General features: G+C 54.0%; 3 protein-coding genes and 1 long non-coding RNA gene across 5 annotated transcripts in view; 1 reads left to right on the forward strand and 3 right to left on the reverse strand.

Moving 5' to 3' along the window:
- The window catches only part of LGALS2 (galectin 2), a 346473-nt gene that overhangs the window by 265247 nt on the left and 55539 nt on the right, over positions 1-25687 (forward strand). The gene's annotated exons all lie outside the window — the stretch shown is intronic.
- Positions 3849-9336, reverse strand: PDXP (pyridoxal phosphatase). Its single transcript, XM_084749265.1, has 2 exons — positions 8714-9336; positions 3849-5384 (listed from the first exon to the last, which is right to left on the reverse strand). Exons 1-2 carry the CDS (start codon positions 9273-9275, stop codon positions 5068-5070), a joined length of 879 nt encoding a protein of 292 aa, XP_084605391.1. The 5' UTR covers positions 9276-9336; the 3' UTR covers positions 3849-5067.
- On the reverse strand, positions 6299-8280 carry LOC311579059. The gene is made up of 2 exons (XR_014773037.1): positions 7061-8280; positions 6299-6965 (listed from the first exon to the last, which is right to left on the reverse strand). It is a non-coding gene; the product is annotated as an uncharacterized lncRNA (long non-coding RNA).
- Positions 11297-25650, reverse strand: SH3BP1 (SH3 domain binding protein 1). 2 transcript variants are annotated; one of them, XM_084749262.1, is made up of 18 exons: positions 25437-25650; positions 24185-24227; positions 23845-23949; positions 22415-22491; positions 22076-22187; positions 21909-21985; positions 21356-21500; positions 20551-20619; positions 20303-20393; positions 19390-19535; positions 18760-18871; positions 18331-18412; positions 18161-18241; positions 16979-17095; positions 16292-16389; positions 15842-15998; positions 13310-13401; positions 11297-12020 (listed from the first exon to the last, which is right to left on the reverse strand). In XM_084749262.1, the coding sequence occupies exons 1-18, from the start codon at positions 25493-25495 to the stop codon at positions 11620-11622; spliced, it is 2064 nt and encodes a 687-aa protein (XP_084605388.1). In that variant the 5' UTR covers positions 25496-25650; the 3' UTR covers positions 11297-11619. The 2 variants fall into 2 exon arrangements, with proteins under 2 accessions (XP_084605388.1, XP_084605387.1); XM_084749261.1 differs by lacking the exon at positions 25437-25650 and adding an exon at positions 24366-24802.

The following is a 25687-nucleotide window of genomic DNA, read 5'->3' on the forward strand; positions in this document are numbered from 1 at the left end:
TGTCTGGCATCTGGGACTCTTGTGGCATCATCTGGGCTCTAACATTATTTAGTAGTCCCACTCATTCCAATTTACATCATGTAGCCTGTCTTTTGGGCCAGCTCTACCATGTCCATGCCATGAGCTTTCCTCAGCAGACATCTCACAGTCCTGGTTAACTTTCATAGTTTCAAGTAATAATGGATTCGGGGCTGGAGAGATGGCTCAGTGGTTAAGAGCACTGACTGCTCTTCCAGAGGATCCAGGTTCAATTCCCAACACCCACATGGCAGCTCACAACTGTCTGTAACTCCAAGATCTGACACCTTCACACAGACATACACGCAGACAATGCACAAAAAGTAAAAATAAAAAATTATTACACACACATACACACACACACACACATACAAATACACACGAAAGTAATAATGGCCTCTTAGGGCCTCCTTGCCTGGACTCTAACCATTGCCTGGCCTGGCAGTTTTCTGGAACCTCCATGACCTGTGACTTGCAGTTTGCATGCTTGAAAACCTTGCAGATGCTGCCAAATTGACTCCTTTACCACAGGTGTAGTGTGTTCTGTATGCCCTGGTGGGTGGGCCTAGGACACCCTTCCCTAGAGGTGGTGTCTGAGCGAGGGGTCTCTCCAGCAGTCTCGGTTCAGAGGCTTTCAAGACTGCATTGTCACAACTTGAGCCTTCAGCAGGTGCAGTCTGCCTCTAAAGGGATCTTTCCTCTTGCCCCAGGCACAGCTTCTCTGTCACAGCACTAATCTCTTTATCAATTGTAACTATTTTCTCCGTACCCGTACCCCGGTTCTCCAAAGTTTTCTAGCCCTTTCTCACTTGTAGCTCTGACTAAGAACAGTGAGCAACGACCATGCCCCAGCTTGGATACTGTGCTGTCTTGGAAATTCTAAACAGCTTACCTAGCCCGTTGCTTTTGACTTCAGCATCATCCAACTTTTCAGGACATCTGGCAGAATGTAGCTACTTTCTTGACTAGAATACAACACAAACAGCCTCTATCCAGTTCCTGGTGGAGTCTGCACCCTGCTCTGAAACCTTGTTGAGCACAGTAGTCACCGTTCACATTTCTCTTTGCATTTTGGTCTTCGAAACTCTCACAATGGCAGAAGTGAGAGGCCACTTTGTGTTTGCCCTCAGCGAGCACAAAGAGAATGCTGGGTTCAGCGCCCGTGGCCCCCCCCCATCTCTCTCGCTCTCCTTCCCTCCCTCCCTCCCTCTCTCTCTCCCCTTTTTTCAGTCTGGTCCCCAGCCTGTGGAATGCTGCTGCCCACACTCAAGAGTTGGCTTTCCTTCTCTAGTTAATTCTCTCTGGAAACATCAGCATAGACATCCCCAAGCACCCACTTGGTGGCTCACAACTGCCTGTAACTCCAGTTTCAGGGAGTCCAGTACCTTTGTCTCCCCTCCATGGGCACCAGGCACATACATCATGCACACATATAAACGTCAACATTCCTGCAAAAACAATGCTGAATATTTTGTTTGGTTTTTTCAAGGGTTTCTCTGTCTAGCCCAGCTGTCCTGGACTCATTTTGTAGAACAGGCTGGCCTCGAACTCCCAGAGATCACCTGCCTCTGCCTCACCGACTGCTGGGATCATAGGCATGCCCCGGTGTGCCAGGCTGCAATGCTGAAATTACTGTTTACTGTATTCAAATTAAATGGATTTTTTTTTTATTATTGTTTTTCGAGACAGGGTTTCTCTGTGTAGCCTTGACTGTCCTGGACTCACTGAACTCACAGCGATCCACCTGCCTCTGCCTCCCGACTGCTGGGATTAAAGGCATGGGCCACCTCGCCCAGCTGGATTTTTTTTGAGACAGGGTTCTCTGTGTAGCCTTGGCTGTCCTAGACTCTCTTTGTAGACTTGGACTAATCTCAAGCCTTTCATTACATTTGAAAGAAGCTTTGAAGGCTGGGCTTTTCTTCCTCTGTATTTCCAGGTATTCCTAGGGGCGAGTCAGCCCATTGGAACCCAAGGACCAGTCTTAATTCTCCTCTAAGCTGTATGTAAACAAAAGTATAAAGTTCATGCTGAGCCTTCATGTGATTTAAGTCACTCTTTGGGGCTTTATTTTGTTTTTTTTTTTAATTTTTAATTTATTAATTTATTTTTTTGTATAGCCCTGGCTGTCCTGGAACTCGCTCTATAGTCTAGGTTGGTCTCCAACTGAACTCAAGATCCACCTGCCTCTGCCTGAGTGCTGGGATCAGAGGCATGCACCACCAATGCCTTGCCGTTTTGTTTTGTTTTAATATGTTTGTCAGAGGCCAGAACAGGGTGTCAGAACCCTTGGGAGCTGGAGTTACAGATGGTTTTAGCTGCCAATGTGTGGGCAAGGGCAGTGATGACTGGGCCATCACTACAGTGGTGGTTTTCTTTTCTGAGACAAGGTCCTGCACTCTGCATTGAAGGATGAAGAAAGCTCTAGATCCTGCCCTGAGGAATGCTGGTGTCATGTGAGGTGTGAAATGTATCATGCACGGTAGACGGAGAAGCAAATGGACTGTGGATTCACAGCATCTCTTCTGATAAATTGCAGTGATAGAGGGTTGAAGGTTTCGGAGCCTGGAGAGGGAGGCAGGAATGAGTCATCCTTCAACGAAATTGCAGCCTGAGAGATTTTTAAGGAATGCATAATGCTACATTATCCAAAAGCTAAGGAGGGGGATGGTGAGATGGTCTGAGGATGGGGAGCAATGCCTTATCTCCAGAGGGCTGCAGCCTTTTAGGCAAATGTCTCTGTCCAGTTCAAAGCAAAGATAAGCTGTTTGCCCTGGTTATCACATTTCTTCCTCACCCTGGCACCCCCCCAACCTGCCCCCCCCCCACAGGGTTTCTGTGTGTAATAGCCCAGGCTGGCATCAAACTTACAGACATCTGCCTGCCCCTGCCTCCTGAGTGCTGGGATTAAAGGCGTGTGCCACCATGCCTGGCTTTCATCTCTTTCTTTTTTTTTTTTGGTTTTTCGAGACAGAGTTTCTCTGTGTAGCCTTGACTGTCCTGGACTCACTTTGTAGTCCAGGCTGGCCTCGAACTCACAGTGATCCACCTGCCTCTGCCTCCCCAGTGCTGGGATTAAAGGCGTACACCACCACACCCGGTTCTCATCTCTTTCTTTATGGTGCTGGTACCTGAGGCATAGGAGGCATTTGATATACCACTGAGCTACATCCTTGCTTTCAGTGTCACATACCTGCTATTTCCTAAGAGTAATGCAAGTCCTGGGTTATTGTGGGTACACATGTGTTGTGGAGGCCAGAGACCCTCAAGTGTCACCCCTCTACCAACAGCCACTTTGTTGCTTTTCTTTTTTGTTCCAGACAGGGTTTCTCTGTGTAGCCCTGGCTGTCCTATAAACTAGGTTGGCCTTGAACTCATAGAGGTCGGCCTACTTCTGCCTCCATGAATACTATGGTGCACAACTATACAGAGCCATCCACTTTGGTTTTACCTCCCCGGTTGTTGGGATTACAAGTGCATGCCACCACACCTGGTTTTTAAAAAATTTATTCTTATGTCATGTGCACTGGTGTTTTGCCTGCATGTTATGTCTGTCAGATCTTGGAGTTACAGTTGTAGGCTGCCACGTGGTACTGGGATTTGAACCTGGGTCCTCTGGAAGGGCAGTCAGTGTTTTCAACTAACTCTCCTGGCCCTTTAGGGGTTTTTTTTTTTGTGTGTGTGTGTGTAACTGCTTGACTATTCTGGAACTTGCTCCGTAGATCCACTGGCTTCTGCCTCCTGTGTGCTGGTATTAAAGGTGTGTGCCATCATGCCCAGCTCAACACTGGGTCTTTAACGGACTGAAACATACTGACACATAAGGCCTCAGAGACGCTACACATTCAACTGTTGAAGTTCATTTGTGCTGAGAACACAGAAGTGGAGGGTGGGGGTGGTACTTCAGGGAGGCAGGCTCAGGCAGGACTCCCATCCCACAGACCTGGGCGCACAGACACTCCCACTCACATTTTATTAAGTTCAATGACTGGTTACAACAGGGGTGGAGGTGGTGGGACGGTCCTGCCCTGCCCCCACCTACACTGGCACACAATAAATAAACAAATAAATAGCTGGGAATGAGCAGGTAGATAGGCGGCACAGCAAACACTGACGGCAGGCGGGGGCAGCGTAAGGGCCCCCTTCTAAGCTGTGGAAACCAACAACACTGAATGGTCCTATGGTGGGAGTGGGAGCCTCTCTGTACCACCCCAGGGCCACACAGGGGCCCACTGATCTCTGTGTGTGTGTGGGGGGGGTGACTTTGAAGTTGGCCCTTTGTCTTTCTGAGATGAGGTCTCACTCTGCAACCCAGATCACTAAACTCACAGCAATCCTCTTGCCTTAGCCTCCCAAGTGCTAGAGAGGTACAGGCCTTCATCAGCCTGCCCTGCTAGGACCTGGTCCCTCGGCTGATCCAGTCAAGCCAGGATGGCTGAGGAGGCCACTGTCTCTTGTAGACTTTTCTATTTGGGATCTAAGAAGCCAGTGGGTCGTTACTAAGTGTTGTCCTGGTGGACATACAGAGATCAGTGTCACTTGGCCTTGTGACGGGGGCCCCAAGATATGCAAGGCGTTTCTTGAGTTCCTGCTTGGTCCACAAGGGCCCACTGTGAGACCCTAACATACCAGTCACTACTAGTAGCTGTCCTTTCTTCTGTAGGCCTGTTCAGGCCAGGAATGGGCTGGAGTTCTCTAGACCTCTGATTGGTCAACATCAGGGGACAGAGGTCCCAAAAGGGGATGAACTTAGTACTCAGGGTTGGGAAAATAACAAAAATCTTCATTTGGCTTCAGGACTCATATATAGTTCAAGGAGGGGAGGTGACAGGGCAGGAAATAAGGCCATCTGGTGGGGTCGGGCCAGGATGAACCTTCAAAATATGGGGGTTCAGTTTCTGAAGAGCAGAGTGTCCAGCCACTGCTGGGAGGGGTGTGAGGGCCCACAAACCTTCCTGGATCTCAGCCTCCATTCACTGGGGTACAGATACCCGTACCAGGGAGCCTATGGTGCCGAAAGTGACTCACAGCCTGTAGCCTCCATCTATGGGCTCAGTCCTCCAGTCCCTCCATCAAGTCTGCAATGCTCTCCACGTAGTAGTGAGGCACGAGCTCATGCTGGCCAGCCGCCAGGTAAGCCTGGGCTTCTTCGAGGCGCGAGACGCCTGTGAGTGTGAGCACAGTGGTCATGCCACAGCGGTGGCCAAAGAGGATGTCGGTCTCCAGGCGGTCACCCACCATCAGCGTGCGGGCGGGGTCCACACTGAAGTCTTCGGTGATGCACTGGAACATGTAGGGGCTGGGCTTGCCCACCACCAGGGCCTGGCGTCCTGAGGCTGTCTCCACTGCGGCAGCCAGGCTTCCAGTACCTGTGGGAGGGGGCACTCGGTGAGCAGGACAGCAGCTGGGCACTGCCTGTGCCATACACCTGAATTCACAATCTATCACCACTGCTCTGGGCACACTCTTTGCTTTAGTTTCTCAGTCTAAAATGAAGGTAGCAACGGCAGTCCCCTCCCATGTGTTCTGTAGGCCCTTTGGCCTCTCTGACTTTCTCTGAACTGTGGTAACACTTTTCCTGAAGGGATGCTGTGGGCCTCACCAGGGAGGCCCTCTGCAAACGGAAAAGCACTTAAGACAGCAATGGTGGGTGTTGCTCCAAGAAGCCACGCTCGTGCCATGGAAAATTGGCACAGCAGCAAGAGACAGAAATGTCTACACCTCTGACCCAGTCAGCCTGGCAGGGAAAAGGATCCCCTAGAGAAAATTTCAGCCGGACACAAAAAGCTCCACGCTCGAAGATGTCTGTGGCCACCGTGACCATGGAAGTAAACACAGCTGAGGAAGAGGCCCAAGTCTAACAACAGGAGGTCTGTTCCGGTGCTGCCTCCCAGCCAGCACCATCCTGCTGCACACCGAGTCTTCCTGCCCACAGGCATGTCTTTGTGCCAGAACATTCTGCCTTTACACCAACATCCACAACTAAATGAAAAGAAGCACCACCTGGACTTGCTTTGTAGACCAGGCGGGCCTTGAACTCACAGTGACCTGCCTGCCTCTGCCTCCTGAGTGCTGGGGTTATAGGCATGGGCCACCATTCATTTACTTGGTGTACCCCTCAAAGCCCACTTTACAGAGGAGAAAGCTGCCCAAAGTCAGGCACACACCTTTAATCCCAGCACTTGGAAGGCAGAGCTAGGTGGATCTCAATGAGTTCGAGGCCAGCCTGGTTCACAGAGAGAGAGTTCCAGGACAGACAGGGTTACAGAGAAACCTTGTCTTAAAAAACAGCAAAAAAAAAAAAAAAAAAAAAAAAAAAAAAAAAAAAAAAAAAAAAAAAAACCACCCACACCAAACCAACCATCAAGGAGGGAGCCCTGGTTCAAGGCCGTCCTTAGCATGTGCTGTGTCACCAAACCAGACCCCAGCCCTGTTTGCTCATTGGAAGTGAAGAACCACCTGTGTCCCTGGTTAGACGTTCCTTCTAGGGCAACAGACTCCACCGAGTCACCCTAAAACGTTTTGTTTTTTTCCTCAGTGCAAGAACGGGCCCAAGTTGGGTTTATATTCCCAGCACTCAGGAGGTTGAGGCAGGAGGGTAAGGAGTTCAAGGCCACTGATCTCACTGGTGGGGGAGGGAGGGGGAGGTCATACCTTAATCCCAGCACTTGGCAGACAGGCTAAGGCTGAGATGCGATTGCCCCCAGCTCCCCTGACAGAGCTGGTTCCCGTTGGGCCCCATGTGTCAAGTCAGTCATCCAGCTGAGCTTAGCAGGCCCTCTCAGCAGTGCACACAATGGCTGGGCAGCAAGCATCCCAGCAGGGGAGCCCATTAGAACAACACCGGACTCTAGGCTGCTGTGTGTAACGGCATATTCCGGCAGGGGTGGCCATTTCTAATTGCCAGGTCTAGTGGCTGCCCCATGGCAAACACACACAATTTTGTAGGCCTGTGGTGAAGAGAAAGAACTGGGGGGTTGGGGTGGGTTCACATTATTTCAGATGTGATGCATAATGGGGGCTTTCATTAATTTTGTTTGCCTACCTCCTCCTGCTCCTGGGTTACTGCACACAACCAGCAGGCAATTTTTTTTTTTCTTTTTTCAATAGCTTCACACCACTGGAAGCTGTATCACTCACAAATGTGGCTCCAAGCCTGTGTCTGTCAAAGCTCTGTCTCCCTCTCCAGGCAGTAGGAGTGACTGGCAGGTTGGGTGCGTTGGAGAAGCCAGGAAGAGTTCCCTGCAGAGGCCTAGGCATAGGCCCTGCCTCTCCCAAGCTCCTCACACCACCCACACCTCAGGGAGCACAGAGAAACCCTTGCCCCACAGCCTCAACCCAAGCTCTGCAGGGAATCAGACATGTAGTAGCACTGGGGGTTGGGGGATAGGAATAGGGGGAAGGATGCTGTGGCTGTGACCTCTCCTCTAGATCAATAAGGAGCCTCATAGGAGGTGGCAAGTAGGTCTCAGGCAGAAACGGAGGCCAGCAAAGGCCCAGATAATTGCTTCCTTTTAGGCTACACCATCCTGACAGTATGCCAGTATCTCCTTGTTCACTTTCCTCCCACCCCCACCCCCCAGAGCTGAGGACGGAACCCAGGGCTTTGAGCTAAATCTCCAACCCCTCCTTGTTCACTTTTACCCCATCCTGCAACATGCCTTCCCCGCCCCCCAAGGCTTCCCAGATCCTCTTCGCATGCATCTGCCTCATGAACCCGTGACCACCTCACTTCCTGCAGTACCACTCTGCAGAACCCCACTCTCTCCCAGGATTTGGTATCAAGGACTATCTGGGCTAAAGGCTAGCAGAGTGGAGTGGCAGAGATATGCCCAAACCTGTCCATATGTATTCATCACTGCCTGACCGTCCCTGTGGCCTCCACTTCTTTTCTTTCTTTTTAATTTTTTGGAGACAGGGTTTCTCTGTGTAGCCCTGGCTGTCCTCGACTCACTTTGTAGACCAGGTTGGCCTCAAACTCAGAGATCCACTTGCCTCTGCCTCCTGAGTGCTGGGATTAAAGGCGTGCACCCCCACAGCCGGCTGCCTCCACTTCTTGACTTATTCCAGCGTTTGTTGCTCCTGCCTAGTTCAGGTTCCCCAACTCTATGCTCAATAGTGTTCGCTGGCAGCTCACTTCCCCTCTCTGAGCCTCAATTTCTTGGACGGAGAAATGGGCCAACACTCTTATTTTTAGAGTCGTATGGAAAGAAAATAAGGGCAGCATTACAGGGCTTCTGAAAGCTATGAACAAACTGGAAGGCTGGTTACCGGTTCCTCCGGCCAGGAGCCCTGGGATGACTGGCATGGTGAAGAGCCACACTCGCACTCAGGGATGCTCCGAGGTTATGTAACTCACAGGGTTAACCAGGTGGGCCAGAACTGGAACTGAGGCCAAGCTTCACTACCCTCCGGTCTCCATCCTGACTCTGGATGTGTGGATCCAGCGCTCCACCTGCATCATCCATCCAGACCGCTTCTACAAACCCACAAGCAAAGTGGGTGGGGCCAATGACAAAAGCTCGGGAGGTCAGTTCCAAACCCGGATCCCACCTGCAATTGCCTGAGCCACAATGAGCCTCAGCAGGCTCGTCTGTCAAACGGGTCCTCGGCCACTACCCCACAGGCGACAGCTGCAGGAAGTACGAGATGCGCGTCGGGGACCTGCACAAGTCCCCAAGCCCAGTCCCGCGCTCACCGGGGGTCCGGCTGCCGTCGCTGAGCGGGTGCCAAGGGTCGCGATCGGTAGCCACCAGCAAGCAGTCGGGGTCGCGCAGGTGCGCGCACGCCTCGCTCAACCTAGCGAAGGAAAAGTGCTCGTCGTAGCCCACGAGCACGGCGCGCACGCGCGGGTCACCACCGGGGTCCCCCGCCAGGCGAAGCCCCGCCGCACGCAGCTCGGCGCACAGCCCCTCGCCGCCCAGCACGAACACGCTGCCCGATGCCTCGGGGGGCCCAGGCAGACGCTGGCGCAGCAGACGCGCGGCACACAGCGCGGAGCTAAAGAGCTGCTCAGCTCGCAGCCCCGAGAAACCCAGGCGGGTGAAGCGCAGCGCCAGCTCCGGCCGCGCGCGCCGGCTGTTGTTGCTCACGAACAGCGTGGCCTTGCCCGCCCGCGCCAGCCGCTGCAGCAGCTCGGGGGCTCCTGGCACGGTGCGCTCGCCGTTCCACAGCACCCCGTCGCAGTCGAACAAGACACCCTCCGCCTGGCCCACCACGTCGCGCAGGGCCGCGCCGCGCAGCCGCTCGCAGCGCGCCATGCAGCCGGCTGGCCGCTCTCTCACGCGCGCGTTGCTCTCCCTCCGCGGCCACGGGCCAGCTCCACCAATTGGAGAGCCGAAAGGAGCGGGGGCCGGACTACGACCAGGCCTCAGCCAATGGCGACGAGAGTCTAGTTGAGGTCGCTAGCCGATCCCGAAGGAGCTCGGAGAAAGGGGCGGGTTCGCGCCCGGGAGGAGGGGACCAATGGAGAGCCAGCCTGGTCTGGAACGAATCGCCGCGCGCTTCCCAGCCAATTAGAAGCTAGGCTAGCTGGTTGCTAGGAGGAAAACAGAGGCAGAAAGAGCTGTTGTCTTTGGTCCAATTCTTGTCGCCCTCCGAACCATGGACGCTTGGGTTCTAAGCAGAGTCCCGAGAAACATATGGATGTGCTGGAGCAAGGGCCACATCATCCGTGTGTTCGCAGGCTCTGTGTGGGCTTTTGTGCCGGGCCAGTTGTCCTCCTGGCCCTCCGACTGTGCTGTCCCCGAGGAGCTTGCTTTTTGTTGTATAATGTACATTTATTAAGATGTGTATGCCGGACGGTGGTGGCGCACGCCTTTAATCCCAGCACTTGAGAGGCAGAGGCAGGCGGATTACTGAGTTCAAGGCCAGCCTGGTCTACAAAGTGAGTCCAGGACAGCCAAGGCTACACACAGAAACCCTGTCTCAGGGGGGAAAAAAAAAAGTGTACGGATTTCAAAAACATGGATGCAGAGTCAGCGAAATGGCTCAGCAGATGATGGCACTAGCCACCAAGGCTGAGGACCTGAGCTCTATCTTCAGAACCCTCACGGTGAGAAAAAAATACTCCTGCAAGTTGTTTTCTGACCTCCACACTCGTGCATCCACACACGCAAAGGGTAGTGGTGGCACACGCCTTTAATTCCAGCACCAGGGATGCAGAGGCAGGGATTAAAGGCATGCACCACCATGCCTGGCCAGAACCCAGAGATTTGAGTTCATGTTTGTCTGTTTTGGGGACCGTCGGTAATATTTTGGTTGTCAGGGCCAATTAGTTGCCCATAATGTTGATGGGGTGACCTCAGCTGCCTATGGCTACATTCTGTTGATGGGACCTTCTAATCTGGAAAGCCTTGGAATAACCAGTCGTTCAAGTGTGGGGACCAGGGATGGAGGGGAATCTGTATTGTCACAGTTTTGTGGGTTTTCTGTTTGTTTTGTTTTGGTGGTTTTTCAAGGCAGAGTTCCTCTGTTTTAGCTCTAGCTGTCCTGGAAGTCCCTCTGCAAACTAGGATTACTTTGAACTCAGAGAGATCTGACTTCCCCTGCCTCCTGAGTGCTGGGATTAAGCGTGCACCACTGCACCCCGCCCAATAGTGTGGTTCTAAGCAGAGCTGTAGCTGTCTAATTCCTAGAGTAACTGAAGTTAAGAGACCCAGGGAAAACCATACTGGAGGCCCAACTATTTTCTGTTCTCTCTGGCTTTTGTAAGTTCTTCCTTGGCTTGGAAAGTCCCCACCTTCTTCCAGCGTTCTCAACCATGCCATCCGTCATCAGGATGACTTTATCTGTCACTTTCAGCAAGCTCTACCTCTCACTAGGCTACGAAAGGAGTCTTCTAGCTCCACTGTTTCTGTCACTTCTGCCTGCCCATTCCCAAGAGTTCCTCAGGTGTTCCTGAGAGTTGCCCAGCTGCACAGGGCAAGCCAGGGAAGGGCCGATCAGTCACTGCTCCTGGGTAACGCTCCTTGTGCGTTTATGGGTGTGTGTACATGTGTGAATGCTTTGATCTTTAGGGCAGACAGGGTGGACTTGCTCAACTGTCCCAAAGGTGGAACCCATGATCCTGAGATGCTGAGCAAACTGCACTGGGTGGGAGGAAGAGCCCACACTTTGCTGGCAGTGACCGAGCAGTCCCTTCTCTCTGGCCTTAGTAACTTGACCTGCAGATGGTGCTATTACCTTGATGAGACACTATCACTGACCAGCAGCTCCTAGACCGTCACAAGCTCCTGGCTCTTCAACCCAGGAAGAAGATAGCTATTGTTTGGTCAGTTGCTCCAGTTTTGTTAAAAATAATTTATTCACAAGCCTTACAAAAATACATTGGCAAGAGAAAAAAAAAATAAAAGTCCTGTAGGAACAGGGAGGTCTGTCCTTCCATCTGATAGCTCCCTTGCGACCCTGCCAGAGAGTGGGAAGCCTGGTGGGAGCCCCCAAGCTCAAAGTGAAAGAGGGAAAGGTCAGAAAGTAAAGGGCTAGCTTGAACCCTCCTGGCCATGGGGACCGACCCAGCAGGCACCTAGGCACAGGGCAAGGGCTGTCCTGGGAGGGACAAGGAAGGGAGGGGACACTGAGGACTTGTCAGGCAGGAGGGCCCATTCACTCTGTCTCTGAGGTAAGGCCCCTGGGCCGAGGCTGGGGTGGCACAGCTGGGGGAGTAGGATGCCCACCTACAGCCTCAGGGCCTACTCTGTCCTCCGTAGCCACTCCCTGGTCCACCTGAGCAGGCATGTTTGAAATCACCGGGCCAGGGGAGGCTGGGCTGGGGGAAGCTGGTAAACGCCGGCTCTGGCGCCGGGCAGGCTGTGGAGGAACAGGGGGTAACGGGGGAGGCACGGTAGGGGCCCGGAGGCTGGTGCCCACCAGACGGCGTGGCAGAGCTTGGGGAGTACCAGGGCTGCCAGAGCCAGGAGGCAGGGGTGGAGCTGGAGGGGACGAACGTGCACTGGAGGATGGCTGGGGAGGTGGCATGGTAGGCCGGGCTGGTGCCGGGCGCTTGGCTGTGGAGGAAACGAAACACAGGCAAATTAGGGGTTCATGTGTCTGGGTACGTCCACAAGCTCAGTGCCACCTCTGCACCTTTGTACAGTTCCTTCTGTGGGGGGGGGGCAGGGGGGACACTTTCCACAGTGGGTCCTCATCATTTCAGTCTTTCATTCTTTCTCTGTGGTCCTCAGCACCCCAGCTTAGAGCAGAACCTCCAGACCCCACCCCACTTATGCTGTCACCTTTCCTGGTTTTATTGGCATCAGAGGACTCGTCCTCTGAAACTGACTTATCCACGTTTATCTTACTTGTGTCTGTCCCTAGAATATACACCCCAAATGGCCACTGCTTAGCACAGCCCAGGAGTCAAGCAGGAGCGGGTAGGAATCTGTTGATGATTATATAAATGTTGCCTGTCCCTGTTGACATGTGGGTCCTTGCTTGCCTTTCAGAAGCCCCAGGTCCTCAGGCAAGCGCCAACCTTGTGAGGCAGCTGGAAGGGTAGGGGGCTCGGTGGAGCCGAGGTCAAAACTCTATGGCTCTGTGGACTGGGGTGTCTGGAGTGGCTTATTTACTCCCATGGGCCTGTTTCTTCACTATTAAGATGGGGTGGGAGCCCCAGCCCCCGACAGTAGCTGGGGCCAGCTCAGGTAACTCTGACAGTCAGTCTCTCAGGTCCCCCAGGTCCAGGTCCGTGTGGCCTGCAGACTCCGGCTGTTGCTCTCTTAGCTCTACATGATGCACCTGGCTCTAAACTACCTTGTCCTCAGGGCCTGGGGGTGGGGGTGGGGCTCCCCAGTGATCTAGTCCCCACGTGGATCCTTGGCCTCTTACGTACCCATTCTGGGCCAGACAGACATATGAGGGTGCCACAAGGTAGCTCAGGAGCCCCCAGACTCCTCCCAAGCCTCTCTTGTCCCTCCACCTTTAAATACAGTTTGGGCCCTGTCCTTTGTAGCCCTTGGACTTCTGGAGGGCTAAGAAACCCACCACACTCACACTGTCTTCCTTTCTCTAGCACTTTCTGTGGGCCAGAGCCCTCCCTGCACACACCCTGAGGTCCCAGCTCCTGCAGCCCTTCAAGGTCAGGGCAGCTACAGTTCTACCACAGAAGGTGGTGTTGAGGCTCAGACAGGCAGCATCACCTGCCCAAGGATGAAGAGCTGGACCCTGGGTCCCGAGTGCCAGGCAGCAAACCCTGAGCTCCTCACTTCGTCTATTGTTGGCCTCTCCGTGGCCCTAAAGACGTGGGACAACAGGGACTTGCCACTGTCCTGTCTTTTTTCTCCCACAGCCAACTTACTCCTCCGAGTCATGTCCTCTGCTGGAGTAGCCGTCTCTGTGGGGCTCCTGCTGACCTTGGGGGAAGTTGGTTTAGGCAATTCAGACTCTGTCCTGCCAAAGGAAGGAGAGGGGCAACGGTCAGGCTTGACCATCTCCTAGGAATCTCCTAGAATCCCGCATGACCCCAAACTGTTAGGCGAAGACTTGCTCCCCATTGCCTATGGCGGCGCCAGGAATCTGTCCTCGGCCTCAGGCCCGCTAGTAGATAGATACTCCCGGGATTGGTGGGGTTTGTGTCCATCATGCCTGACCTAGTTAACTTTGTCAACTTGACACAACCCTGAGACCCCCAGGAAGCGGGAGTCTTAACTGAGGGATCACCCAAGTCGGACGAGCCTGTGGCCATGTTGGTGGGGAATTGTCTTCATTGCTGACTGATGTAGGAGGAACCAGCTCACTGTAGGCCGTGTTGTCCCTGGATGGCAGTCCTGAGTTGTATAAGGAAGCTGGCTGAGAGCCAGGCAGTGGTGGCGCACGCCTTTAATCCCAGCATTTGGGAGGCAGAGGCAGGCAGATTGCTGTGAGTGTGAGGCCAGCCTGGTCTACAAAGCGAGTCTAAGACAGTCAAGGCTACACAAAGAGACCTTATCTTGAAAAACCAAAGAAAGAAAGAAAGAAAGAAAGAAAGCTGGCTGAGCCAGGCAGTAGTGGTGCACAACTTTAATCCCAGCACTTGGGTAGCAGAGGCAGGTCGATCTCTGTGAGTTCGAGGCCAGCCTGGTCTGCAAAGAGAATTCCAGAACAGCTCAGGCTACAAAGAGAAATCCTGTCTCAAAAAACCAAAACAAAAAAACAAGAAAGCTGGCTGGGTACCACCTAGGGCAGACAAGGCAGTAGGCAGTAACATCCAGAGCTCCTGGTTCTGCTCCACTTGAGAGCTTGCCTTTGTGATAGACAGCTACTGGAAGTGTAAGCCAAATAAACCCTTTCCCTCCCAAGTTGCTTTGGTCATGGTATTTATCAGAGCAACAGGGAGAAAACTAGTAGGGGGCGGGGGCGGGGGGAGGGGGAAGGGGAGGGAGAAGGACAGCCAGGAGTGGTGATGCAGGCCTTTAATCCCAGCACTCAGAAGGCAGAGTCAGGTGGATCTCCGTGAGTTCAAAGCCAGTCTGGTCTACAAAGGGAGCCCAGGACATCCAAGGCTACATAGAGAAACCCTGTCTTGAAAAACCAAAAACAAACAAACAAAAAAAAGGGGCTGGAGAGATGGCTCAGTGGTTAAGAGCACTCACTGGCTGCTCTTCCAGAGGACCCCAGGTCAATTCCCAGCACCCACATGGCAGCTCACAACTGCCTATAACTCCAGTTCCAGGGGATCTGACACCCCCACACAGATATACATACAAACAAACAACAATGCCTATTAAAAACAAAGGAAAAAAAAAAAGCCTGGCATGGTGACCCATGCCTTTAATCCCAGCATGCGAGAGGCAGAGGTAGGCAGATTGCTGTGAGCTCGAGGCCAGCCGAGTCTACAACATGAGTCCAGGACAGCCAAGATAGCATAGAGAAACCCTGTCTCTGAAGAAAAAAAAAAAAAAAAAGAAAGAAAAGAAAGAAAAAGAAACCATGACTGTGACATAATCTGTGGGATGGTCCACAGGGCCAAAGCGGGAGGTGGGAAGCGAGCTGTTGGCTTTCCAGGTGATCTTTTTCTCGTTTTTTCTTTTTTCTTTTTTCTTTTTTTGAACCTGTCTGGAGCAGCCTAGGCTGGCCTTGAACTTTCCATGTAGGGGAAGATGATCCTGAACTCTGATCCTTCAGCCTCCACCTCTCCAGTGCTAGTAAACACCACCACACCCACTTTAAGCAGTGCTGGGGCTTGAACCCAGCCGTCCTGCACCACACAAGGCAAGTGTCCTGCACCACACAAGGCAAGTAGTCTACCAATTAAGCGACACCCCCAGACCTCCACGTGATCTTTAGGGGCGTTCTGCCAACTGAAGTCAGAGAGGACTTGAGCAGCAGTTGAAAGAGCCTGGCTTCCTAAAGGTCTGTCTGGCCACTTGCCCAGGGAGGCCTTCCTTTCCTACGGAACTGCTCCAGCACTCTACGCTCCGCCTCACCCTCCAGCAGAGCCTGCACCCAGCCTGACATCACAGGAATGCAGTTGGACACGTCCACTCTCCCTGCCCCAAGGCAAGGAAGGGCTGACGGTGGCATATGTCTGCCTCACGCTGGAGTCTATGGCTACGATGTGGGCCGCTGAGAAACACCCAGGTTGGAGACGGGAAAGGTCTACATTCCAACCGTCCCTTCCCAATTCCCGATGTTCCCAGGGAGTGAACAATGGCTGGCCCATAGTAGGTGTGTGATGAAGGAGGGCGCGTGGTTAAGGCGGAGAGTGGGCGCCTCCCACCTACTCCGACCTGTGAGGCCAGACCTATAGGACAAATACCATAAAACTGCATTCCGAAATCCTCAGGGACGGAGCTTCCAGGCTAATGTCTGTGCGGCCAGCAGTAAGCAATTCATGAGGCTTGGCTCTCACCTTTCTTTTACACCTGGAGCTGGAGCTGGGGTGGGAGCCGGGGCGGCAGCCGGAGCAGGCACAGCAGTGGGTGGCAATTCCTCTGAGGCCCGTTGGCTACTGACCTTCTCCTGGGGTGCCAGGCCCGAGAAGATGCCTGATACACTGAAGTTGATATCTAGAGGTGTCAAGTGTCAAGTTGACAGTCTTTGCCACGCTGCCAGGGCTACACTCTTTCCCTAAAACAATGGGACTACTCTTTGGCTTCCTATACCACCCGCCCCGCCCCGGGTTAGGTAGCACTATTCCCATTTCACAGAGGAGAAACTGAGGCCCAGTGAAGAAAAAAACAGCTTCCGCTAAGCCGCACGGAGAGTTTGTGGGGGGCAATCAGGGACTAGGCTGGAGACCAGGAACTGGGAGTGGGAGGGGACTAGGGATGACACCAGTAAAGGACATAAAGGACGTCACCTCCAGGGAAGAGGGTGTCTGCATTCTGTATCAGCGCCTCGACCACGCCCACCACCTGAATGGAGGACACAGAGGCTGCATCCAGTTGGGCCTGGTCCCTGGCACAAAAGAGAAGCAAGAGTTTTAGTGACCCTAACTCTGTGTGACTCTGCTGGGCATGGTGACTGGTACCCGAATAGCTCACACACCCCATCCCTGGCTCCTTCACCTACAACAGATATCACTAATTGATTCTGGGCAACTGTCCCCACAGTTTTTGGATGGACTGGCCCCCACCAAACAACTACAATTCAGTACATGGGAAAAAACCCTTGCCGTCCCTGTGTGACCCGGAAAGTAACGATGAGTCTTGCATACCACTGCACCTTACAGTTGGTAAAGCATTTCACATCTACTTCCTACAGCAACAACCCCCAAACACTTAGAATGTATATAATCTCTCCCCAGCAAGTGACTCTCCAAGGCCCATGTCTGGAAAGTTGGGAGTGAGGCTTAAACCATGCCTCATAGTTCCCAGCATCCACACCCGGTCACCACGCAAAGGCGCCCCATCACTACCTTTCCCCTGGTCCCTCAGGCTGCTCCTCGCAGCTCAACCCACTGCAGGGTTAGAGAACTGATGCCCAGGAAACCAGCAGCGCGCGCGCGACCAGCTGGGGACATGCTCCTTGTACTCGTGACGCTCACCCGTCCTTCTCAGGAGGCCACAGCAGGTTGGGCCCCAAGACAATGGCGATGTTGCTGGGTGTCATCTTGTTCACTTCCTGTTGCTCTGCCAGCAGTGCCAGGAACTTCATCACGTACCTGCAAGGGTGGGAGAGAGTCATAAATGCTCACTGATGCCCTTAAAGGCCAGAGAACTTCCTACTCTAGGGTTCCAAAGGGGAACAGATACCACACGGCACGGTTAAGTTTTTACTAGCTAAGTTCCCTGGTCTAATTTTTGGGTGGCAAGTGTATATGAAATGAGAACTGAGTTGAGAATCTTCTGGCTGCTACAGGCAGTGGGGACTGACTCCAGTGCTGACCCTAAACTGCCTGCCCAGGGCCACAGAGTGGCAGGGGTGGGTGGGGTCTGCAGCCAGGAGGCACGGTTTCGCAGGATGAGAGGATTTTCTGTTTTCTTTTTGAGACAAGGTCTCATAGCCCAGCTTGGCCTCGAACTCCACATAGCCAAGGATGACCCTGTCATGCCTCTGTGACTACAAGCCCAAATGCACCCACACCTCCAGTTCATGGCGTGCTGAGGCTCAAAGCCGGGGCTTCGTTATGTTGGGGTGATCTTTTTATGCACTGTGTAAAGACTGTGCTTGCATATTCAATTGCTGATTTCTACCAGCAGAGAGCTGAGTACAGCCCTGACTTTGGTATGGTTAAGCATCACCTGTTTGAATGTTTTCTAAACATAGACTTCCCTCACCTCTGATTGGTTTAATAAAGAGCTGAATGGCCAATGGCTGTCCTGAACTTGCTCTGGAGACTTGGAGACAAGCTGATCTGAAACTCAGAGATTCACCTGTCTCTTGCCTCCTGAGTTCTGGGATTAAAAGCATGGGCTGCCGCCATCACCACCTGGCTGTGATTTTCTTTCCTTAAGGGACTCACTCTGTAGCCCAGGCTGGCCTCACACTCAGCCTTCCTGTGTCAGCCTTCTGCCTGCTGGCATTGTAGACGTGAGCCACTGCCCCTGGCTAGCTTTGTCTGTATCTGGTCTAGTATAAACAAGAGGAGCAGGGCATCGTAACTGAGGTGCTGTGCTCAGGCATAGCACAGGCTAGAGTCAAACCCAAACCTCTGTCAGTGTGTGTGTGTGTGTGTGTGTGTGTGTGTGTGTGTCTGTCTGTCTGTCTGTCTGTCTGTCTGTCTCACCTGAGGTTGTTGAAGTTCTCTTGGGGTAGGCGGCTGCAAACATCTTGGAGTGCCTCCAGGCGGGCCCCAGGCTCCTTCAGGCTGAGGAGAGAAAGCCACTAATGAACCAGCCTAGGGCCATGGTTTTCAGAGCTTTTGCGTCCCCCCTCCCTTTACCCCCACCTCCTCACCTGGCTGCTTTCATCCAGTCATCATAGAGGTCAGAGGTCATCAGTGGCTCTGGCAGCTCCCGGAGATAGGACTTAAGGGCACCTGAAACAAGGCAGGAGACAGTCTATGGCAACCCTCCCACTCCATTTCTCAATGCCCAAGGGCCCAGCTCTTTCTGCTTGGAAGGAAGTTCCAGCCTGTCTTCATACTAACATGTCTATGTCTCTGTCACAGGCCCTCTTAACATAGTACTTAGGAAGTGTATCTTTAAAATAAAAACATGTGCAAACATTTTAAAGGGTTCATCACACATTTGTGTTAGGACCTCCTAAGTGTCCCATGCTGTCTCTTTGGTAGCATATCAGACCCAAAGCCAAATCCGACAGTGTTACCTGAAGCAACTCTGCCCCACTCCCACTTCCTGCCAGCGCTCCGGGCGGCTCAGGTACCTGCCACGGCATGGGGGTCTGAGCAGAACTCCTCTAGGCTGTGGGGATCTGAGGCCATCGTCTGCTTGAGGCGCTTCAGCACAGAGGCCCCGGCAGCCAGACGGAAGAGACCCTAGGGTGCAGGGAGGAACACGTTACAGGGCACAGAGGGTAGGGCAGGGCAGGGCAGGCTGCTGGACCTCAGTGTCCCCACTGATCTGGTGGCCACTGGTAGCCAGGGCTGGGGAGTGTGAGGGCCTGGGAGAAAGGCGGGGGAAGAGCAGACTTGTTAGGGGTGGAAGGGAGAGGCGGGTTCAGCATGTTGGTTGGGTAATTTTCCAACTAAGGGTTTATCTTCAGGAAAGGGCCAGTGTGGGATAAGGACTGGACTGAGGACCCCTCGTTCCTCATGTGACTCCCCTCATGGGGGAGCCCATGAGGATCCCCCAACACCCAGGGCCAGCAAATGGAGCAAAGACTGCTCAGTGTCTATAGCACAGTGCTAGGCCCCTGAAGTGCCTGCCGTTCAGTGAGACAGACTCAGTTCAACAATGGGGTGGGGTGGGGTGGGGGGTTATGCCTCCCTGAGGGGTAATTGTGGGTACTAGCATGGGGCCCTACCCCCCCCACCCTCCAGGACTCGGCTCCCACCTCCTCCTGCATGCCTTCTGATAACAGCAACAGGACACAGGCCTCGATAGGTAGGGCGATGTCACGGCCTAACTCTTGCAGGTGGGTTTTCAGGGACACCCCATATACCCTGGAGAAGGGGGTGGCCGTCATCAAGGGGGAGGGGTCTGTGGGAATGAGACACATCAGTGGCCTGGTTCTTTCTGCCCCAGGCAGCAAGGCCAGGGCAGACAGGGCACCTCTAGGAATCCACCTTCCATCCCGTTTCAGTGGCACGTGCACGTGTGCACACACACGCGCGCGCGCGCGCACACACACACACACAGAACCATCTAGCCCACCTCTTCAATCTGCCCACCTCCACTGTTCTGCCTGGTCCAGATCCTAACTTTCTAGAAGGTCTCCTGGCTGCTGTCCTGTCCCTCCTCCTCCATAGCAGCAGAAGGCCAGCCAGCCCTCAGAGACGTGATCCAGCTCTCTCTCAGTTCCCAACTCATTCATGGCTCCCCTACTGCCTTTCAGGATAAGAAAACTCTTTTTTTTTTTTTTTTTTTTTTTTTTTAAATTATTTATTCATTGTATATGAGTGCTCTATCTGCAGAAGAGGGCATCAGATCACACTATAGATGGTTGTGAGCCACCATGTGGTTGCTGGGAATTGAACTCAGGACCTTTGGAAGAGCAGGCGGCGCTCTTAACCACTGAGCCATCTCTCCAGCCCCCAAGAAAACTCTTGTTCTTGTTTTTCAAAACAGCCAGGAACTCTCCATGTGGACCAGGCTGGCTTCGAACTCAAGAGATCTGCCTGCCTCTGCCTCCCAAGTGTTGGGATTTAAAGGTGTGTGTCACCATGCCCAGCTAAGGAGCAAACTTTTTACAGTATACAGTATACAGTAGGGTCAGAGGTGTGAGGCTGGCTCACTCATGTCCCCACCTGCTTGGCTGTGGTTGTCCCTCAGCTCAGCTAGGGCCGTGTCGAGTGAGGTCAGTGACCTGCGATGGTAGTCGGCCTGAATCTCCAGGAGCTGTGGGGACAGAGGACATTCCCACAGGAGAAGTGAGGGGAGACTTCCGCAGGGTCTCCAGAACAGATACCCACCATCTCTTGGGGGGGGGGGAGAGGTCTTTCCCTGTGGCATCCACCCCAAGTTTCAGGTGACAGGAGCTGGCCTGTGAACTCACATGAATGAAGTAGTTGGCGTAGGAGTCCTCCTTGGTGGCAAAGTGGTAGAGGTCAGCCAAGTACTCATCCTTGGGGGCGGAAGGGAGAAGACAGGTGAGGCTGGGGGATCTGGCCAGGAAGCTGACAGCTGGAAGGGATAGGCGCATGCCCAGGCCAGGGTCTCTGCACCTGGGGCCAGCCCACAGGGTCCCTTCAAACTTTTGAGGCTTTACGGCTTCCGGTCCTTTACATTGGGTCCTGGGATCCTTAGTATAACGTGTTCTTGTTCACTATGCACTCATTATTGCATTCGCTTTTTCTTTTTTTTTTTAGTTTTTTTGAGACAGGGTCACAGGGTCTGTGTAGGCCTTGGCTGTCCTAGACTCACTTGGTAGACCAGGCTGGCCTCGAACTCACAGAGATCCACCTGCCTCTGCCTCCCGAGTGCTGGGATTAAAGGCGTGCGCCATCCACCCAGCTCTCATTCGTTCTTCTTTTATGCCCTTCATTAACACCATTCAGTCAGTCAGTCAGTCAGCAAACGGCACTCATCCATTTATTCACTTACCCAGCACACACTCTCAAAGGTCATCCGTCATACAAAACACTATTCATTCATCCACTCAGTAAACACTGAGAGTCTATAGTAAACAACCATATCCTGGGTAGTGGCCCACCACGTAGACTCGGACCCTAACCCCCTGGATTTAAAACTCAGTGCCGCCTCGCCCAGTCACGTCCCTTCTCTGTGCTTCGTCTTCCTTTCTGTAAAATGGACACGACACCTACACCTATCACCTACGCAGATATCCCAAATGACCTCACCTTGCACTGTTCCACCTTCTTCTTTAGCTCCTCCTCTTCCTCCTTTAGCGTCTCCACCTTGTTGGCAGTGGTGATGTGGCCGTGACTACTTGGGCCACCTCCCAGGCCTTGACTGCTCCCTGAGTTCTTGGCTGCCTGGCTGAGCCTGGGGAGAGTCTCAAGGTCAGTGGTTACTGGCCCCATTGCATGGCCAGAGCTAAGTGTCCTCTCCCTACACGAAGTCACAAAGGACTCTAGGGTTTCCAGAAGCAAAACAAAATAAAATTTCTTAGGCCTCTGCCTAGACTAGGCCAAAGTGCTCGAGGGCTCCCCCTGGTGGTGAGCCTGGTGATTACAACTACTCAGCTCCAGCATGCGGACTAGGGTCCTAGAGCCATCTAGGGATCTTGCAGACAGGTGGTTTTCCTAGCTTTGGGGTCACCTGTAGCACAAGGGAGCCCACACACACCCTCACATATATGTGCCTTTACCACATGTGCTCTCATGGACCAGAATGGCCACATGTACCCAATGGGCCCCGCAAAGCCCTACCATGACCTGACTTGGGTCATACCTGCTTTTGAGAGCGTTCCAGTCAGACACCAGCTTCTGCAGGCTCTTCTTGTGCTTGAGGATAGCAGGCAGCTCCTCCTGAGGGCAGGCACAGGGAGGGTTCAGGGGGCTGGTGGGGGCAGGGGGAGCAGGAGTCCAGGGAAAGCTGGGGGTGGGGTGCAGGATCACCTCGCTCAGCCTGCTGAGTGGCTGCAGGACATCCCTCTCCAAGGTCATCTCGAACTCAGCTAGGATCCGGGCCAGCTGGTTCTGGATGGCGCAGCTCATCTCCAAGGCCTTCCTGTGGACAGAGAGCCCAATGGGCCAAGGCTCCCTTGGCCCATCACCCCCACCTAGAAACACTTGAAGGTCCCTGCCTCTCCAGTTTCCTGCTTTCTCAGAACTTACTGACCTGGACCTTTCTCCCAGCTTGGTCATCCCTTTGCGGTAGACACGCTGGCTGATATCTGACCCCCTCGTTGCTTCCTGGCAACCTCTAGTGAATAGCAAGGCCCCATCCATGCTCACCCCATGCTGGAATCGGGATCCAGTTCCTTGAAGCTTTCAGCCATCGTGGTAGAAAGAGCCATGAGAGGAAGCTTCTTCTGCAGGGAGGGCAAGGTGAGCCTGAGTTTACCGGTCCCCTCCAACAGACAGGCTTGTGCCCAGAGCACCCACACCCCAGGGGAGGGAGGAGCCAAATAAACAGGTCCACAGTTAAGAGCTAAGAGTGGCAACTGGGGGGGGGGGGGGCTGGAGAGATGGCTCAGGTGTTTAGAGCACCATCTGCTCTTCCAAAGGTCCTGAGTTCAATTCCCAGCAACCACATGATGGGCCACAACTATCTATAATGAGGTCTGGTGCCCTCTTCTGGCAAGCAAGTGCACATGCAGGCAGAGCACTGTATACATGATAATAAATAAACATATATATATATATATATATATATATATATGACAGAAAGTGGCAACTAGATGATGATGGTGTGTGTGTGTGTGTGTGTGTGTGTGTGTGTGTACACATGCGCGCAGGTCTCCATCCACAATCTCCCACCTGGGGGAGGGGGGAAGTCCCTCCCTTCAACCCCTCCTAAAGTTACTCAAAGGGACAAAAAAGACAGATCAATTCTGCAGAGGGAGGGAGCAGGAAGCCTCCCAAAGTTACACCATTGCAAAGAGAAGAGCTGGCCTTGTGGCCAGGGGTGGGGACGAGGTGGCCCGAACTCCTTCCCTGCCTCGTGGCATAGGTGGTTAATCTGGTCACCCTCTAGTACAAGCTCTCCAACGTCTCCCATTGCCTCACACCCAGGCTCTTTCTAAGGGAGGGCAGGCAAGCCTGGTGCCCTCAGAGGATGGAAGAGGCTGTGTCGGGAGTCCCTGGGCCTGGGGAGTTGCGAACCATGTGAGTGGTAGGAACTGAACCCAGATCTCTGCAAGAGCAAGTATTTTGCTGAGCCAACTCTCCAGCTCCACCACAGGAATTCTGAACCATCCCATACTTTCAACTGGAAGTTATAGAAAATACTACATTTACAATCAGAGGGACGGGGGTGGGGGGTGAGGGGGTGGGGTGGGGTGTCACTTTTGTCACTTGTTAGCTGTGTGATCTTGGGCTAATAAATTTAGGTCTTGGTTTCCCATAATAAGCAAGTGACTTGTACAAGGGACTGTTGCCAGGGCTGCTGCCAGCAGTGGGGAGACAACGCATTAGCGGTCTTAGCAACAGTGTAGCAGAAGTCAATAAATGATGCCTGTTGAGTAACAGTGAGCATCCTCTTCATTGAGCTCAAACGGTGCTCCGCCCACCTAGACCACCTGGGGGGGGATACTGAAGGAGAGGGGGGGGGAGGGGGAAGGGGGAAGGAACCACGGACCTCAGAAGCTGCTGTAGACCCAAAAGCCTCACTGCCATTGCATCCTTGACCACACAGGGCTCTCCTCCCCGAGGCCAGCACTTACCACACGCTTGTCCATGTCAGCCCCGCTTTGGCCCTGCAGACAGGCCTGCAGCCTTTTGTGAACATTGTGTGCAGCTCGCTTAGCGGGTTCCAACCGCTGCTCCACCTGGGAGGTACAGGGGAGCCACATGTGGGGACTGTAGATTGTGAGGGGTGATCCGCTCCCTCTCATTGCCCTATTGTCTCCCCCAGAACAGGAATCAATTTTCTCCTCCCTCCTGGGGCAACCCTGGCCATCGGGGAATGACTCAACCAGGCCCTTGACGGCTGTCCCGCCTGCAGCCTCTACACTGACAGCCTGCACGGGCCTGCCTCCCAGCCCAGCCCGCCCAGGCACGTACCTGCAGCAGGTCCTCACCCAAGAACTCCGCAGTCTCCGAGGTGCTGTAAGGGGCGGGGGGGGGGGGTGTTAAGGGGGTACGAGGGGGGCTTCTGCTGAGACAGTTTGGATTAAGAAATTCACTGCCCCCCCTCTATCCCCTGCATATGTGAACCTGGGCCCCAGTAGCTTTCAGAACCCACCAAGCCTGGGTGGCCGGTCTCCAACGTAGTTGGAGCACATTCCATGGCTGGAAAGAGGATTCATGCCTGCTTCCTCCCCCACCTAGGCTGTGCCCTGGGAGAGAGGGTGGCCCCATGACACCAAAAAAGCAGGAGGGAGCTACCCAGGGCCCAGCTTTGGGACACAGAAGTTACAGTTTTTCATCTCCCCATCCCCCAGATGGTTTGCCTGCTCCGGAAGGGGGAGGCCTAGACTGGCCCCCCAGAACGGGAAGTATGGAAGTTCGTCTCCGGGGGTGGCCAGGCCCACAGGCACACGGCACTGGGCTGCAGATGTGGGCAGGTCCCGGGGCTCTGCCCAGGGACACACAGGGACATGGGTTCAGAGCAGAGTGGCCTGGCTCCGTAGGTACATGCAGGTGTTTGTGTCACTGTAGGACTGGATCAAGTTTCTAGATACTCGGTCACTTCTCTGGGCCCAAGGAATGGGGAACTCCCAGCCTGGGGAAGAGGGGCAGAGAGAAAAGCTCCGAGAAACTCCCCGAACTTCCGCTCTCATAGTTTTGGAGCTGGGGACCGTGGAGACCAGGGGGTGCCTCTACCTGAGCCTGCGGAAAGCAGAAGCAGGACCAAACGGCAGGAGGCCCCTTGGGCTGGGGGAGGGGACGGACACCCAGCGCAGAGCAGGCCCCTCCTCCCCAGGCCAGAACACTGCCAATCCCTTCCCCCACGGTCTGCCCCCCCCGCCGCCCCCTCGATTGGCTCGGTTCCTCCCTGCAGTTAAGAGGTAGTTAACTGTTCCCATTGTCCAGAGTGGACAAACGAGGCTCCGGGCAGCTTCCTGGCTCAGGGCGCATTCTGCTCTCTGCAGCCTCACCAACCAGGAATGGAGGTGCCTTCCCCTCCCCACCCCCCCGCAAAGGCCGGCTGTGCCTGTGCGACCACAGTGGCTTCAGACGCCAGGAAGAGAGGTCAGGGCTCTGACATGCTAGAGGGTCGCTGCCCAGTCGTTCCCGACCTCCCTGATCGGTTCTCCTGCGCCCACTCAGGTCCTGCGGGGCCACAGCAGGGCTAGAAGAGGGTGACACTAACCGTCCCAAGCTGCCCGTGTGGGCCAGTTGCCGCATGCGGTGCAGCTGCCTCTTCATCATCTTGAGTCCGGGCTGAGGGGCGGAGGAGTCACCGTAGGGGTTGAGGCTGGCAGTCCCCCCGGCCCAGCCTGCTTCCCCGCGCGCTTCGCCCCGGATGGGTGGGCGGCGCTCTGGCTTCCTGGGCCGCTGCGCTCCTCTGGCTGCTGCTGGCGCTGGCGCTCTCCTCCCCCGCTCACGACTCCGCCCCCGGAC

The sequence above is a fragment of the Acomys minous genome (genome assembly GCF_964271855.1).
Source record: "Acomys minous genome assembly, chromosome: 12".
Taxonomy (NCBI): Eukaryota; Metazoa; Chordata; class Mammalia; order Rodentia; family Muridae; genus Acomys; species Acomys minous.

What these genes read in the sequence shown, in the direction of transcription:
- PDXP (XM_084749265.1), bottom strand. Translation starts at nt 9,275, where the DNA reads ATGGCGCGCTGCGAGCGGCTGCGCGGCGCGGCCCTGCGCGACGTGGTG. An exon ending in CGACGGCAGCCGGACCCCCG is followed by an intron (nt 5,385 to 8,713) that starts GTGAGCGCGGGA and finishes CCCCTCCCACAG; the next exon opens with GTACTGGAAGCCTGGCTGCC.
- SH3BP1 (XM_084749261.1), bottom strand. Translation starts at nt 24,481, where the DNA reads ATGGGGCCACCCTCTCTCCCAGGGCACAGCCTAGGTGGGGGAGGAAGC. An exon ending in TGGAACGCTCTCAAAAGCAG is followed by an intron (nt 21,501 to 21,908) that starts GTATGACCCAAG and finishes GACTCTCCCCAG; the next exon opens with GCTCAGCCAGGCAGCCAAGA. An exon ending in TGGCCTCCTGAGAAGGACGG is followed by an intron (nt 16,390 to 16,978) that starts GTGAGCGTCACG and finishes CTTTTGTGCCAG; the next exon opens with GGACCAGGCCCAACTGGATG.